This window comes from Planococcus citri, chromosome 3 (genome assembly GCF_950023065.1).
Source record: "Planococcus citri chromosome 3, ihPlaCitr1.1, whole genome shotgun sequence".
Classification (NCBI taxonomy): Eukaryota; Metazoa; Arthropoda; class Insecta; order Hemiptera; family Pseudococcidae; genus Planococcus; species Planococcus citri.
Genome location: NC_088679.1, coordinates 23,643,410 through 23,660,664, shown reverse-complemented (window position 1 = coordinate 23,660,664; position 17,255 = coordinate 23,643,410). Strand labels below are relative to the sequence as shown.

The 17,255-nt window shown below is 37.0% G+C and overlaps 1 protein-coding gene across 2 annotated transcripts in view; it reads right to left on the bottom strand.

The window, feature by feature from the left end:
- The window catches only part of LOC135841559 (prolactin-releasing peptide receptor-like), a 288,313-nt gene that overhangs the window by 96,018 nt on the left and 175,040 nt on the right, over positions 1-17,255 (bottom strand). Inside the window, exon 6 of one of the 2 annotated variants that reach the window (XM_065358568.1) lies at positions 2,701-2,914. In XM_065358568.1, coding sequence (XP_065214640.1) covers positions 2,720-2,914 — 195 coding nt within the window. In that variant the 3' untranslated portion in view covers positions 2,701-2,719. Of the gene's footprint in view, positions 1-2,700; positions 2,915-17,255 lie in introns of those variants that run through there. The other variant, XR_010557941.1, reaches the window with a different exon arrangement.

The following is a 17,255-nucleotide window of genomic DNA, read 5'->3' as shown; positions in this document are numbered from 1 at the left end:
TATAAAATTGCAATTTTGTCTCCAATTTTTTTGCCAAATTTTGCGAAATATGCAAAAATGTATGTAACAAAAAAATGTTGAACAAAATTTCAAGAATTCCTATGTGTTAGCCACAATTATTAAAAAAATTCAACTTTTTGTAAAAATTGCCAAAAAAAGCACCTGTTTTTTGCCAAAATGTTCAAAATTGTCAAAAAACTACATTTTCCAAAATTGTACAGAAGTTCCTTTTTTGAAAAAATTATTCAAAATTTACAACTTTTGTCAAAAGTAAAGTCTTGTTTTTTTTTGCCAAAATTGTTGAAGTAATCAACACTCAACAATAGAGTAGGTCCATAGGGTTGCAGCTATCATTGAAAAAGCATTTGAGGAAAAGAAATACTGTTCTGCAGCATTTCTTGACATAGCACAAGCATTTGACCGAGTATGGCACGATGGTCTCCAATCAAAACTTGCAGAAATCCTACCAGGAAATTATGTTCGTCTCCTGAAATCCTATATCACAGGAAGAGCATTTAGGGTGTTCCATGGAGATGCTATTTCTACTCAACATCCAATTAATGCTGGAGTGCCTCAGGGTAGTGTTCTGGGACCAATCCTGTATTTAATCTACACAGCTGATATACCAACAACAGAAGAAACCAAAACTGCAACATTTGCTGATGACACTGCAATTTTATCAGTTCATCCATCCCAAGCCCAAGCAACAGAGAATCTCCAAAAAGCCATTGATGGGATCTCAAGATGGGCAGATCAATGGAAAATCAAGCTAAATGAGCAAAAGTCAACTCATGTCACATTTGCTAAGAGAAAATGTGATGTTCAATACTCAGTCTACATTAAACAGAGTGAAATTCCAGCTGCCAGCCATGCTAAGTATCTGGGTATTCATCTTGACTCTAGTCTTACCTGGAGGCACCATATTGACCAGAAGAAAACTCAAGACAACCTGAAACTCCGCCAAATGTACTGGTTGATTGGACATCATTCAAAAATGAAGATTGAGAGTAAAAGGCTAATTTATCAAATGATAATTAAACCAGTATGGACATATGGGAAACAGTTATGGGGATGTACCAAACCATCAAATCGAAAAATCATTCAAACAGTTCAAAACAAAACTCTATACCCGTGAATAAAATTATACCTATGAGATATACAAAGTACCTATATTTTTTTAAAGAATATTTAGTATGGGCAAAGAACCTTCAAAAATGCTAAAAAAATGATTTTTCATACGATTTGTCCCTCTTGATGAGTCAATTTTGGTCAACATTTTTCTCCTCTCACTGTCAAGCCAAAATTGGATCAAGTTAGTCAATCATTTTATGGTTTGTAATTTCCATTGAAAAATGTAAATTGTGTAATTTATCATTCCGCTATTTTCGGAATCACTTTTTTTCATTCACTTTTATGAGACGGTGATCTGATTTTTCTATACCACCGCGTAAATTACTTCTTGATTTTGAACCAATCCATGATCTAGAACAAATTTTAGATGACCTTTTAGTACAATTTTTTGCAAATCTGGGAACTAGGCCATTTCACCTATCTTACCTATAGGAATTGCCTTTTAATGGGAACAATGAACAAAATATTTCTCCTAAAGCGAAAAATTCAGCTAGTAGCCTAATTTATTCTCTTTATCAAACTGAAAACTGTTTATAAGCCATCTAAACTCGAGTAAAAAAAAAAAATCCTACTGAAAAGCCATTTAAGAAATCGACAAATAAAATAAAACGAATGGAAAAAAATTAAACATTGAAAAATATTCGCATTCGAGCAAACAATACCCCACCAGGAAAAACGTAAGGTTCTTCGAAATGTTTATATTTATATTGTTCATTTTACACTACTTTTCTCGTATCTTAAAATCGTAATAATATTTACAGTAAAGTTGGGTTCGCGATAACAACCCTGCCGTTCAAATATTTCGCGACTAGGTCGAGTTGATTTTACAATTTCGGGGTAAAAGTTTGTTGAAAAGCTCAAAACAGAAAATCTTTTCTTTCGCCGTGTTACGAATGGAATTTCTTAACAAAAGTATGAAATTCTGAATACCTACGAAAATGTTTGCATTGTTTTTCACATTTTTCGGTCAATTCGGTTTTGAATAATGTAGTTTGGAAATTATTATTTACTACCTGGCAGAAGTTGATTATCTCGCTAAGAGTTTTTCGTGTCACGAAATACTCGTATTCGTATTCATTTAACAACACCCCATTTGATTCGCTTCTTTTTTACCAGCGTGGCGTAATAATCGAAATTCATCATCGCTGAGTACGACGATATAAATTGGAGCTCGATTCGGCGGCGACAATTTGCTCACACTGGAGATTCGATCGTTTAAAAACTTGTTCAATTCGCGAGCAGTTAATAGTCTCGAAATTCAACAGTACAAAACGAATTCGATGAATAATACATCGAGTTAAATTAAGCGAGCGAAATTCTTCGTTTCCACAAGGGAATTGAACCAATTATGTAACCCACTACGGTGCTTTGATTCCATAACCTATGATTTACGACGATATCCGAATAATGTGCTCGGAAAAGACGACCACGTACCTTCTACCTTCATCTCTTCTGGTACTACACGTGTATTTTTGACACATTATCTACCGTCGAGATTCATCGCGTTAATGGTAAAAATAGGTGGGTGCTTTTTACAGCCTAGGTCATTAAAATGAGTCATATACTTACGAAATTTTTCTCAGTACGTTTACACTCGTTGCGTGCGCTTTTCTTCGATGCCGATGGTTTGCAATACGATGTCATTTTTATACTTATGCCCGTCGTTATTTAACGTTGTTGTAAAATTGGCCGCAGTCTTATCATCATTGGTAGGAAACGCCACCAACATTATTTCCACCGAGTCGTGATTCTTCCCGCTCCAATTTTTCGTTCTAGGTCCATCCTGTAAATGAAAAAATTCCACATTAGCATAATTTTTTTCCTCCCACACACACAAACGCACGCACGCATTACACTTATTCGAAATATGAGTGAATGATAGGAAAATTTAAGCTCGGCTTTCAGAATTCTTTCCCTATCCTGAATGCTCGTATTCGTCCTGCCTTCTTTATAGTATATAGACCTATCTTTTGTGTACTTAGTATTCGACCTACGCAACAATGCACATGACAAGAGTGAATTTATGACTGCGAATTTTTATATAGGAAGTGAGATGAGGCGATGGCTTTATATTTTCAGACATGTTTAAATTTTCATCTAGCCACGTTGAACATTCATCTTAGGCTGGTGAAATTTCACGCGTTCTATTGAAATCGAGACATTGGCATCGTGACGATCGACGACGTATTTACAGCGAATCGAGTAGGTATACTGTTGGATGACACGTGTCAATACACACTTCAAAATACGCCCTCAGTTATTGTTATTCGGCTGCACCATTTGGATGATCAAATGTGATGAATTTTTCAAAGAATTGGGTTGGAAAAAAATACAGTACATGGGATGAGACGAGAATACTGCTGAAGAAAAAATTCCAGAAAACAACGAGGAAAATTAACGACTTCGAGCTATCAAGTAATTGGAATATAATTTGACGATAATAATAATAATTTTTAGTTAAAAGCTGGTAAATTTATAATTCAGCGGAGCACATTTTTAACGACAGGACTTCTGTTTTTTTTGCTCACTCGAGCCTAAATTTTATAAGAAATTTCACGCTTGCTTCGTTTGAGTCGAATTTTTTCGTTCTTTTCCCATTAGGGATGTACATAAAATTAAACAAAAAATACTAAGTACAAGAAGACAACGTGAAAAAAATTCAGCTGAATGGTCAGAAAGATATTACAGAAGTGAGACTAAAATTAAAAATTTTTTGTTAGGAATTTTACTTGATTAATTTTAATTATTTTATGAGTATTTTCCTTTTTTTTTTTCAGCATGAGTAATGTTGAGTCTTTATTTGGTGTTTTTACGTGAAGTCTTCGTAAGATAGGAGTCTGAATGTATAATGTACGAGTAGAGTTGATGATAAAAAAGTGACCAAAAATTTATGACTTTGAGTCATTTTGATGAAATGCTACAGCAGTGATAGGTTAGTTTTTCACTTCAATTAACCACATTGAAAAAATTATAATAAAAGTGTCAGCTATTGAATTGCGATTTTAAAAAAAATGTTTATGAAGAACAGAAAAGTAAAGATTAGTCATCTCTTTTTCATATGTACCTACTACCTATACCTATATACTCACCTATGCCTTCCAAATATGAATTGAATTCGTACTCACATGTTAATAAAATTGCCTAACCGGTTTGCCGTAAATGTGAATAAGTAAACTGCAGCAGACCAGATCGATTCCTTCTAAACTAAAACTAAAATGTAATTCTGTATGACTGTCATTCTTTAAAAGCTCATATTATCTTGAGGCTAGTTGAAGTTGAAGAAATCAGTATTCGATATTTGAAACAAAATAAAGAGGAGATTCAAAACCAATGGAGGACCGAACCTAAGCTCTATTCTAAGATCTTCCGCAGGCAGATACCCGACTCATGGCCAGATGGGTCTGCATGGACGCGAGTCATTTACCTAAAATTTGATCTGATCAAATCTGGTCTGGTCTGATCATCAGGACTAGGTAGGTTTTCAGCATATTGACTTGTTTTTCTGGCTCCCCAAGGTCGTTTGTCTGTGTGTGAGTCTGGACTCTCAAGGTCATTGACTTGCTTGTGTAGCCTCCCAAGGTCATCTGTCTGCCTATTCACCCTCTTAAGGCCATTGGCCTGATTGTCTGGCTTCTCAAGGTCGTCTGTCTGTCTGTCGAACCTCCTAAGGTCATTGACCCGGCTGAATGACCTCTTTAAGTTACTGACCTATCTGTCTCGCATCACATGACCATCTAGCTGTTTATCTGTCTATGTTCTCAAGGTAATTGACCCATCTGTCTGGATTCTCAAGGTTTTCTGTGTGCCTCTTAAGGTCATTGACCTGTCGGTCTGGCTTCTGAAGACTGTCTGACAGTCTGACATCCTGTCTGGTCTCTTGAGGGCATTGACATGTCTGGCTAGCATCTCAAGGTTGTCTGTCTGCCTGTCAGGTCTCTTACAGTCACTGACCTGTCCGTCTTGCCTCTCAAGGTCATTGACCTAATATTTGGTCTCTCATGGTTGTCTGTCTGCCTGTGACACCTATTAAGGCCAATGACCCATGGGCCTGGCTTCTTAAGGTCATATGTTTGTTTGTCTGGCCACCTAAGGTCATTGACCTCTCTGTCATGCACCCTGTCTGGCCTCCAAAGGTCATTGACATGCCTGTATGTCTCCTAAAGGTCATAGAAGTGTCTCTCTGGCTTCTAAAGGTCATCTTCTGGATTCCTGTCTAGTCTCTTAAGATCATTGACCTGCCATGTTTTTCTTGCTCTTGAAGGTCACCTGGCATCCTGTCTGGCCACCTAAGGTAATTTTCCTGCCTGCCTGGCTCCCTGTCTGGCTTCTAAAGGTCATTGAACTGTCTTTCTGGCTTCCAAAGGTCGTCTGGCTTCTTGTCTTGCCTCTTAAGGTCATTGACCTGACCTGTTTGTCTACCTCCTGAAGGTCACCTGTCATCCTATCTGGCCTATTAAAGTAATTAACCTGTCTGTCTGGCTTATCAAGGTTGGCTGTCTGTTTGTCTGGCCTATTATGGTCAGATTGGTCACTGATGATCTACCGTCTAGCCTCTCGTGGTTCTCTGTTTGGTTTCTTAAGGTCGACTGTTTGCCTATCTGGCCTTTTATGCTCATTGACCCGTCTGTTTGGTCTATTAAAGTCACTGACCTACCTACCTGTCTAACCTCTCATGGTCGATTCACTTCTAAACAGTAATTTTTAATTATTGCTGTGATACTTGTTTCCTCCCTCTGCTTTGCAAGTGCTCTGATATCCTTGTGCTTGGAACGCAAAACCTCTTCAAAATTCTTGACTTAGGTATCTTAGAAATTTTGATTACTTAGTCAAAACTGTTTTGAGCACTTTTTAACAGTTTTGAGCTCATCATTATGTGATTATTTTAGGATTTTTAAAAAAAGATGTCATGGACCTCATCATAATGGATTGAAATTGTGGCAAAAAAAAACAAAAATTTCTGCAAAACTTCTTTTGGGCCATCGGAAAAGTTGAATTGTCGGCGAAGAATCAAAAATTTCTTTTGAGCACTCTAAAAGTATTTTGAGCCCAAACTGGGTCTTGATTTTCGAGTTTCTTGAAAAAGTTGTCCTGGGACTGATCAGGAATGAGCTGAAATTGTAGCAGAAAATCAAAAATTTCTGTCAAAACTTCTATCGAGCCATTTTGAAGAATTTTGAGCCGAACGTTATGTCATGATTTTCAGTATTTTTCAAATTGGTCTCATGAGACTTATCATAATGGGTTGATAAATCTTGCTTCCCAAACTGATTGATTGAGGATTTCAAAATATTGAAACAGACAATTAGCGTAATTTAGGTTGGTGTGGTACTCATAAGTAATAAGTATTATGTCTTCTTCTTCTTTGGAACTTTTGTTTCGTGGGTATAATTACTTTACAGACTACAAGTTATTCGAACTGAATAAAAATCAAGTGAAACTTCCAACATCAAAAATACTGATTGTTCAAGTATTAACATTTTTTTTATTCGTGTTTTTTCACCCGTTGAAGCTTCGCACCAAACGGAGGTCCATGACACCGTATCCTAATGTTAAGAATAGGATTGGCGCTTGTTTTTTTCACTTGTATCGAGCTTGACAAAAAATTGTGGCTAAATAACCCGAACAGGACGTATGAAAAATTTCAAATTCTCAGGTATACATAGGCCTATGTTCAACCCTCCAAACGAGAGCTCCAAGTTTGAAAAATTTGAAAAATCTTAAATTGTTTTTTAAAAAGTTTTTATGCATTATTTTTTAGTTTTCTTGGTCTCTTGATATCTTTTGTATTCCTCTATGATTACGCTTAAACCATCAGAGAGGCTCAAAGTTCATTTTGTTAAACAATTCTCAAGATTTGAAAAAAAAACAGGATTGTGAATATGATTTCTTTTATTTTCTACTAAACAAACAGATTTTATAGGCAGCTTGAATCTATGGCCATCTTTTTGCTTTCATTTTATAAAAATGAATACCCAACATGTACCTAGTTACCTACCAAAACATTTGATAGCATATATGAGACGAAAACAACGTATTTAAACTGATAATCATCGTAAGTACTACACGAGGAAACATGAAAAAATGAAATCATTTGCAACCAGAGTCATTTTATACTCTAAGCACCGTAATAATAAACTCGAGGAATTTATTAAATAGCCATCATAACCATAAAAAGCTCCCATATTCTTGGTACTTGTAAGTACATATAACGAATAAGAAAAATATGCCACGATAAAATTAAACCTGCTCAAAGCTCTCGCTTCGCTGCTGCGAGTACATTGTTTCAGCATTTGCAACGACCCGCAGATTTTATTCATATCTTTAGTACAACATCTCTCGCAGATATCTGTCTGGATAAACATTCGCCGTGGGTAATTTCATCTAACAAAAGGCCATCTTCCTTAATACTTTGCTCGGCAATATCACTGATACAGATATTATCTTTCTAAGAATAAGAAAACGTGCTTCACTATATCGTTTCAAAATAATGGCAAGTATTTCAGTATTTTGGAAATTGTGAAATTTTCCTGACCATTAGGAGCCTGCTGTCGAGCAGAATTTAGCGTTTTAACTGCGTGCTATTTTTAATACCTACCCATTTAACGCGTCGCGAAACAAGTTAATTTCTATAACAATTTAAGGACTCTGGTACGTACTAGAAGGTTCAAAAGGTTGGTCTTTAATGTGACAATGATTCAACAATGTGCTAGGCTGGTATTTTTTTTCTCTTTATTTTATTCGAGATGAAGAGATGGTCGTAAATAGTTTCGGTGCGTATTTTATGTATAGCACGCAGTTTATATAACCTTCGATCGCACTCACTCGAGGACAATATAGAATTTTATCATTCACGTAAAGTCGCCTAGATTTATTAGGTCGATTTCCAACTCCGGCACGTTGCCTTTTTAAGAATGCAGATCGCATATTAGCTTCGAAATGTATCCACATGCGGGTTTCTTATACTCGCGAATTTTACACATCTCCCACACTGGCTGAAATCTTACATTATAATGTACATATATTGTACGCATAGGTACGTAGGAATTGTATACACATGGTTTCCACCCCCTCACCCCCAATCCTGGCCATGATTATGACGAGAATGAAGGCAAAGAAGACGCCTCGACGCGTTATTTCATCATACGCGCACGTTTCGAGCCAATATTCCACATTGTTTACTTCTCTGTATACTTTTTTAATCGAAAAAATTCTCTCGCATAAACAAAACGATCATTAATCAACCATTATCCCGTCTATTAAGCGTGACGAATCGGTTTTCTATGCGGGTATACGCCAATTGGAATATTCCACCAAGTCCATTAGTACTGCTGCGAGCGCGTGTCTGTGTCTGTGCACTCTCCCTATAAATACCCGATGCTAATTTATAACCCGGCTTTAAAATAAGATCCTTTCGTGACAGTGCAGAATAATTTTTTCTTTTCTACGTCATTCAGATGGACATCGTTCGTAGAAGCGAATAAAGATTTGGTGATTTGGTGGACGAAATTATAAAAGAAAATTGGCCAGATTGCGTTTGAAATTGGTCGGAGCCGAATCATTGTTGGACGTTTTTGGAAACCGATATCTACTTCGAGATGCGGAGATGACCATGTTGGAAAACTTTTATTTAGATTTACTGTGAAGAAAATTGAGATACTTTGATGTTTCTCTCCTCAAAAAATTTCAAAATTTGAGATTTCAAATAGTCGGGGAGCGCGCATAAGGATCTATTGCACACCCTTGTAGATCCTCCAGGACAACTTTTTTCTTAAACGGGGAGTCCTAGGAAATATCTCGAGCCCTTGTCCTCAAAAAAAAAGTGGCCCTACTTACAAAATGGCGGCCATTTTGATTCACAGGTCAGCCGAAATCACAGATTTTGCGTTCCAACATAGGACTTGCACGAAATTTTTCAAACCGTACAAAGGTAGATCAAACGATCAGGAAAAATTTATCACTTGTCAAAATTTCAAGTACTAAAGTGCGTTTTTCGATTTTTGGGGAATTTTTGAAACTCAAATTTAGGCCAAAAATGACGGAAAAAATCCAAATTTTACCAAATTGACCAAGAAAGCTGAAATATGGAATATACCATATTTTCGACATGCCAAATTGATTGGAAACTGTTTCAAACCGTTTTGAGCAGTTCTGGAGCCTCCAGTAGATTTTTGAAACTCCGAATTTCCCAAAATTTCATCAAAAATGGAGTTGGAGATCCGAAATTCATTCTGCAAACTAATTTTAATACGCTACGAAGTCGACTGCAGGCGGATTTCAAGTCGTTTTGAAATCTCCAGTGACTTTTTGGAAATTACTGGAGTCTCCGCCAAATTTTTGAAACTTGAAATTCCCACAACATTTTATCAAATGGAGTTAACATGCTGAAATTTACGATCTGAAGTCGGCTGCATGGCAGTTTCAAATGATTTTGAAGCTTCAATTTCCATTTTCCAAAAAACACCATACAACCTTTCAAAAAGTCGCTGGAGGCTCCAAAATGACTTGAAATCCACCAGCACTCGACTTCTTAGCGTATTGAAATTAGTTTGCAGAATGAATTTCGGCGTTCCATCTATGTACATTTGGTGAAATTTTGAGAAATTTTAAGTTTCAAAAATCTACTGGAGGCTCCAGTAATTTTCAAAAAGTCGCTGGAGGCTCCAAAACGACTTGAAATCCACCAGCAGTCGACTTCGTAGCGTATTGAAATTAGTTTGCAGAATAAATTTCGGCGTTCCATCTACATTTGGTGAAATTTTGAGAAATTTCAAGTTTCAAAAATCTACTGGACGCTCCAGTAATTTTCAAAAACTCGCTGGAGGCTCCAAAACGACTTGAAATCTACCTGCAGTCGACTTCGTAGCGTATTATATAGCGTATTAAAATTAATTTGCAGAATGAATTTCGGATCTCCAACTCCATTTGATGAAATTTTTTTGGAATTTCAAGTTTCAAAAATGTGCTGGAGGCTCCAAAATTATTTGAAATCCACCTGCAGTCGACTTCGTTGCGTATCAAAATTAGTTTGCAGAATGAATTTCGGCTTTCCAACTCCATTTGATGAAATTTTGTGGGAATTTCAAGTTTCAAAAATCTGCTGGAGGCTCCAAAATTACTTGAAATCCACCAGCAGTCGGCTTCGTTGCGTATTGAAATTAGTTTGCAGAATGAATTTCAGCGTTCCATCTTCATTTGACGAAATGTTGGGAAATTTCAAGTTTCAAAATTCTACTGGAGTCTCCAGTAATTTTCAAAAAGTCGCTAAAGGCTCAAAAATGACTTGAAATCCCCAGCAGTCGACTTCGTTGCGTATTAAAATTAGTTTTCAGAATGAATTTCGTATTTCCAACTCCACTTGATGAAATTTTGTGAGAATTTCAAGTTTCAAAAATCTGCTGGAGGTTCCAAAACTGCTCAAAACGGTTTGAAATAGTTTCCAATCGATTTGTCATGTCAAAAATAGGGTATATATCCCTTATTTCAGCTTTCTTGGTCAATTTGGTAAAATTTTGATTTTTTCCCTCATTTTTGGCCTAAATTTGATATTCAAAAATTCACCAAAAATCGAAAAACGCATTTTAGTACTTGAAATTTTGACAGGTGATAAATTTTTTCCTGATCTTTTGATCTACCTTTGTGCGGTTTGAAAAATTTCGTGCAAGTCCTATGTTGGAACGCAAAATCTGTGATTTCAGCTGACCTGTCAATCAAAATGGCCGCCATTTTGTGAGTAGGGTCACTTTTTTTTTTTGTGGACAAGAGCTCGAACTGTTCCCTAGGACTTCCCCTTTAAGAAAAAAGTTGTCCCGGAGGATCGACCAGGGGAGGGGTGTGCAACATATCCTTATGCGGGCTCCTCAACTAAAAGTAGAAGTGGTAAAGATCAGTCAACTTGAACCATAAAAAATAAAAATAAATAAAACACTTTCGGTATTTTGGACATTTAAGACATTTTCACTTTCTAAAGACGTAGGCTACGTCAGATAATTGTCCTGTACTGTTTTCTAGTTACCTAGGTCTTTGTAGTTTTATACATCTCTCTTTTGTTTTTTTCTTTTCATTGAATCATTTCCAACGATAAATCACTATGCTTACTCGCTCCTTCGTAGCTTTTCTGAATAGGTAGGTAAACATGCTAAAAACATAATAAAACAAAACAATTGTGCTGAAATATAATGAAACCGAAGAACAAAAATTTTCTGTTCTTTTTGAAATGCACCTTTAGCCTTTAACACAGAGTGCTCATGTACCACCATAGTGCAGATAGGTAGAATGAAGGGTATAATATATTAGAAAAAAGAACGCCTACCGTAGTTGTATATCTTTCGAGTCAACGAACAACTTGAGTGTTTTAATCACGAAATGAAAAGGTTGCGGCTTGGCACAAATTAGCGAGGAAACGAGGAAAAACGTCAACTCTTGGAAGTTACTTTTGTATAAAAATAACAATTCGTCGACGTTTCGCCTTCAACGATATAAAGTAGTTAAACGAAAAATTACTATATTTTTTATATTATTATGTAACTTTTTGCATAGAGATGTACTTATTTTTTGCCTCGGTCGCCTGTGGGGTCTATACCTACGACAAAAACCTGACGTAGATCCACATGAAATGGGGCTACAGAGAGGCTGTCTGGATGAAATAAACTATTACGGTTATGGCGAAAATTACACTTTGTGTGATGTTTCGATGTTTTATTAAACGACATTTATGACATTTTAAATCTACGACGGTTCGAGTTTTGTTTTTCATCTCTTAAAAGTGCACAAGTTGAATTGGCCTGGTGTTATTTTTTTCTCGCTCAACCCTTTCAACCAACAAATTTTTTGCGGTTCGCTTAATAAGCTTTTATCTTTTCTTGGGAAAAGTTTTCGTCGAAATTTACCCTCGTTACCGACGACGAGTAAAAATGTAATCGCGATGAATTCTAAATTCTTTCGCCTTTTACGTAAAAATTTACAGTTTAAAAGCTAAACTGTACCGAATTCTCGTACTATTTCGGTTATTAGGCGAGTGCGCGAAAAAGACCCGAAAAAATACCTCGCAGAAGAATCAAAGAAGATGCGAGGAAGTTTGATCAGAATGACGTATAATTATAACATTCTATACGATACTAGGGCTGCGTGCTTGAAAATGAAGTTGATGGCAAATCTGACGTTTTGTAATTACTGGTATTAGTCCAGGAAAAATAGCATTCCATTGGGAAAAATGGGGGAGAAAGCTGAATTTTGGTATACTGGTCCATTTTTTTGTGCTGAACACGAATCCGATGAGTCCCCGGTCGTCCCTGGTGTGCGTTCTCTCCTATTGTGGATCTAAGCCCCCCAAAACCAGTTTTTTGCAATTTTCTCCCCCGCATTGCATTTTAGCGAGAAATGGGTGGTCGGATAAGAATCTACGTCAAATTTCCGATCTAGTGATATATCAACTTTCTTTCTACCCCCAAGGGGGGTGGAACCACAACCATTCAAAAAAGGGGGTTCCCCAAAAAATACATAAGGGCTGTAGGCGCCTAAGAGGGGTGAAATGGTCCCCAAAAGCGTTTAACATGAAGGGAGGGTACCATAGAGAAACCTCTGCGCAAAAAATTTCAGATCCACACCCCCTACCCTTTTTGCGGAGCCCCCCTTTTTGAAATTTCAAAAGCACTTTTCTCAGCCCCATTTCAACCGATTTTGAAAATTTTTCTGGAAGTTATGTATATCCTTGATAGGTATTCACACAAAAATTTTCAACCCCCTCCCCTCAAATTTACCCCTCAAAATGGCGTTTTTTTCATTTTTTTATGCCTATTAACAATAAAGATTGCGAGGTACAATTTTGTAAACACGTTTTTTGGATGTATTTTTGGCCCCCAAACATCATATACTATATTAGAAATTTTTGCTTTGGTGCGCCGTGGTGAAAACTTGGAATAATGTATCGTAGGGGGGTGGGGGGTGAAATGGGAATTTTGAAAAAAATAACTATCAATGAGTAGGGTATCGTTTTCATATGATTCGATACCGCTGAGCACGAATATGACCTCAGATTTTCTGCTACACTCACCTACCCCTCTCCAGAGCCCTTCAGCCCCCCTCAATTTTCACGATTTTCGAAATATAGTTATTTTGATGATGTTGGTGTCGTTTTCATATGATTCGATACCGCTGAGCACGAATATGACCTCAGATTTTCTGCTACACTCACCTACCCCTCTCCAGAGCCCCTCAGCCCCCCTCAATTTTCACGATTTTCGAAATATAGTTATTTTGATGATGTTGGTGTCGTTTTCATATAATTCGATACCGCTGAGCACGAATATGACCTCTGATTTTCTGCTACAATCACTTACCCTTCTCCAGAGTCCCTCAGCCCCCTCAATTTTCACGATTTCCGAAATAAAGTTATTTTCGTGATGTTGGTGTCGTTTTCATATGATTCGATACCGCTGAGCACGAATATGACCTCTGATTTTCTGCTACAATCACTTACCCCTGTCCAGAGCCCCTCAGCCCCCTCAATTTTCACAATTTTCGAAATAAAGTTATTTTCGTGATGTTGGTTTCATTGCTATGGGAAAATTACATAAGTTCATTGTTATTGTACATAAAATTTCTCGTAGAATCAGCTACAGCACATGGCTCCTCCTCGATGGGGGTGGATCCTTAAATTTTTTTCCACGCAGAAAACGCAACAAATCTGTATGTGTACTGCACTGTATAGGTCTTATTCGAGCATATGTGGCGTATTTATTTCACAGAACGTGTTGGAATGGATACAGGAACATAATACATACTCATACATACTCAAGTTACAGTTATCATGAATAATTATTATGCCACATATGCTCCGCAGACCTATAAGTCCAGTACACATACAGATTTGTTGCGTTTTCTGCGTGGAAAAAAATTGAAGGATCCACCCCCCTCGAGGAGGAGCCATGTGCTGTAGCTGATTCTACGAGAAATTTTATGTACAATAACAATGAACTTATGTAATTTTCCCATAGCAATGAAACCAACATCACGAAAATAACTTTATTTCGAAAATTGTGAAAATTGAGGGGGCTGAGGGGCTCTGGACAGGGGTAAGTGATTGTAGCAGAAAATCAGAGGTCATATTCGTGCTCAGCGGTATCGAATCATATGAAAACGACACCAACATCACGAAAATAACTTTATTTCGAAAATCGTGAAAATTGAGGGGGCTGAGGGACTCTGGAGAAGGGTAAGTGATTGTAGCAGAAAATCAGAGGTCATATTCGTGCTCAGCGGTATCGAATTATATGAAAACGACACCAACATCATCAAAATAACTATATTTCGAAAATCGTGAAAATTGAGGGGGGCTGAGGGGCTCTGGAGAGGGGTAGGTGAGTGTAGCAGAAAATCTGAGGTCATATTCGTGCTCAGCGGTATCGAATCATATGAAAACGACACCAACATCATCAAAATAACTATATTTCGAAAATCGTGAAAATTGAGGGGGGCTGAGGGGCTCTGGAGAGGGGTAGGTGAGTGTAGCAGAAAATCTGAGGTCATATTCGTGCTCAGCGGTATCGAATCATATGAAAACGATACCCTACTCATTGATAGTTATTTTTTTCAAAATTCCCATTTCACCCCCCACCCCCCTACGATACATTATTCCAAGTTTTCACCACGGCGCACCAAAGCAAAAATTTCTAATATAGTATATGATGTTTGGGGGCCAAAAATACATCCAAAAAACGTGTTTACAAAATTGTACCTCGCAATCTTTATTGTTAATAGGCATAAAAAAATGAAAAAAACGCCATTTTGAGGGGTAAATTTGAGGGGAGGGGGTTGAAAATTTTTGTGTGAATACCTATCAAGGATATACATAACTTCCAGAAAAATTTTCAAAATCGGTTGAAATGGGGCTGAGAAAAGTGCTTTTGAAATTTCAAAAAGGGGGGCTCCGCAAAAAGGGTAGGGGGTGTGGATCTGAAATTTTTTGCGCAGAGGTTTCTCTATGGTACCCTCCCTTCATGTTAAACGCTTTTGGGGACCATTTCACCCCTCTTAGGCGCCTACAGCCCTTATGTATTTTTTGGGGAACCCCCTTTTTTGAATGGTTGTGGTTCCACCCCCCTTGGGGGTAGAAAGAAAGTTGATATATCACTAGATCGGAAATTTGACGTAGATTCTTATCCGACCACCCATTTCTCGCTAAAATGCAATGCGGGGGAGAAAATTGCAAAAAACTGGTTTTGGGGGGCTTAGATCCACAATAGGGGAGAACGCACACCAGGGACGACCGGGGACTCATCGGATTCGTGTTCAGCACAAAAAAATGGACCAGTATACCAAAATTCAGCTTTCTCCCCCATTTTTCCCAATGACCCTTTTTTTTCATCTAATTTTCCTGGACTATATTACCTCGTGTATTCGCTATTTTGGACATCTTCAGCGACGCGAAATGTAATTAAAATCACTCGAATTACCTACACGCTATCGAGATGATTTCGTTAATTTGCATAAAAACCGTGTAACAGCCCGAAGACTGATTTATGTATCTGCTTTGATTTCATTATATGCGCATAATTTACACAGCAGTCGTCGTCGTGTATGTCCGTAGTATAGTATACCAGTAACTAGATATTATATGAATGAAACGAACAAGTGTTTTAATTTAGTTATACAGCTCGGTTTCAATAAATGGGCGATAAAATGCTGAGAGGTTTGCGTATTATTTACCGGGCTCGAGTGACAATTTGTGTGTAGGACTGGGTAGGTGAATAGCTAATTGCAATTCGCGAATATTCAATTTCAGTTCCGGAAAGCTCGATTTCCTATTACCAATAACGGAATTCAATACCCATCGTCTTCCTATATATTGATGCATTTGAAGTTAAAAATTCGCATGAATCATGGTGAAAATTATTTCTCAGTTTTCACATCAGTATTTTTTTTTTTTTTTTTTGTTCAGGAGAATTAGCATTTTACGAGTACATGGAAAAAATGGAGTGGATTTCAAGAGATTTCCAATGGTGTATTGAAAACCAAGTTTTCATTTACGGGTTCGCCTCGAATTTTGAGGAAATCGCTTGAGAAAAAACTTTTTTATTATTGCTCCCTTAAAAATGGGTCACTATAGCACACTACAAGGGCAAAGTCGTTCTTTTGGTTCGAACAAACGATTCCTTTTTTCAAAGTGAATCACTTGGTGAACGACTTTGTAGTTTGTAATGAATCTTTTGGTGAACAACTTTGTTGAGTGTATGTGTTAATTGTGTTCCTTTTACTTCGCAATGGAATGTTTAATGGTGATGATTTGTCGTTCATTTTAGCATAAAATAAGCCCAAGTTGATATCCTTAACTTCTTCAGTAAGACTTGAGAAAATCAGTTTTCATTCTGAGTAAGTGTATGATAAGGTCGTGTGTAAATCAAGCGATTTCCATAAATTGCGATTGATTTCGGGTAAAGTGATCATGACACACAAGGATATATTTTGCGAGGAAAAAACGCTCATTTTGCATGTACTAGATGTACCTATTCACCCATTTTTTTTTTTTGAAAAATTGACGTTTTCATTTTTTCTGGAATTTACAAATTGGTAAAAAATTAACCTTTGAACTCACACTCCTGAAATTTCACGGTCCCTTAAGACTGTTTTTATGAAAAAGTTAAAAATTATTGTTAAAAAGGTTTTATTTGATTTTTGAAATTTTCAAAAATTTGCCAAAAATCTAAAAATGAACTTTAAACTTTGAACTTAAAATTTTGATCAATAGTGTGAGGTAGCATCATGCTAACACAATATGGTATTATGATCGTGACTGTATAATTCTCCTCCTTGGTCTATGTGTTAACTGTTAACTCCCCTTTAAGCCAAACCAAAAAGTGACTGCAACAGTTCGAGGCTTCATGCACCGAACTGGAAGTATCTCTCATCACTGCATGAGTAGCTGCGTCATAGGATCGAAAGATAATTTGCATTGTAATGCTTGTGTATGTCATCGCACTATAGGTGACCAAAGATGGCAATCTCAGGTACCTGATCAATACTTGAGCCCTTTTTGTGTGTCATATTGTTATATGTGAATTTACTTATTTTACATCAAGCCTCAAGCCCTTAAATTGTTGTGATATGTTACTATTCAAAGAGGTTTCTTG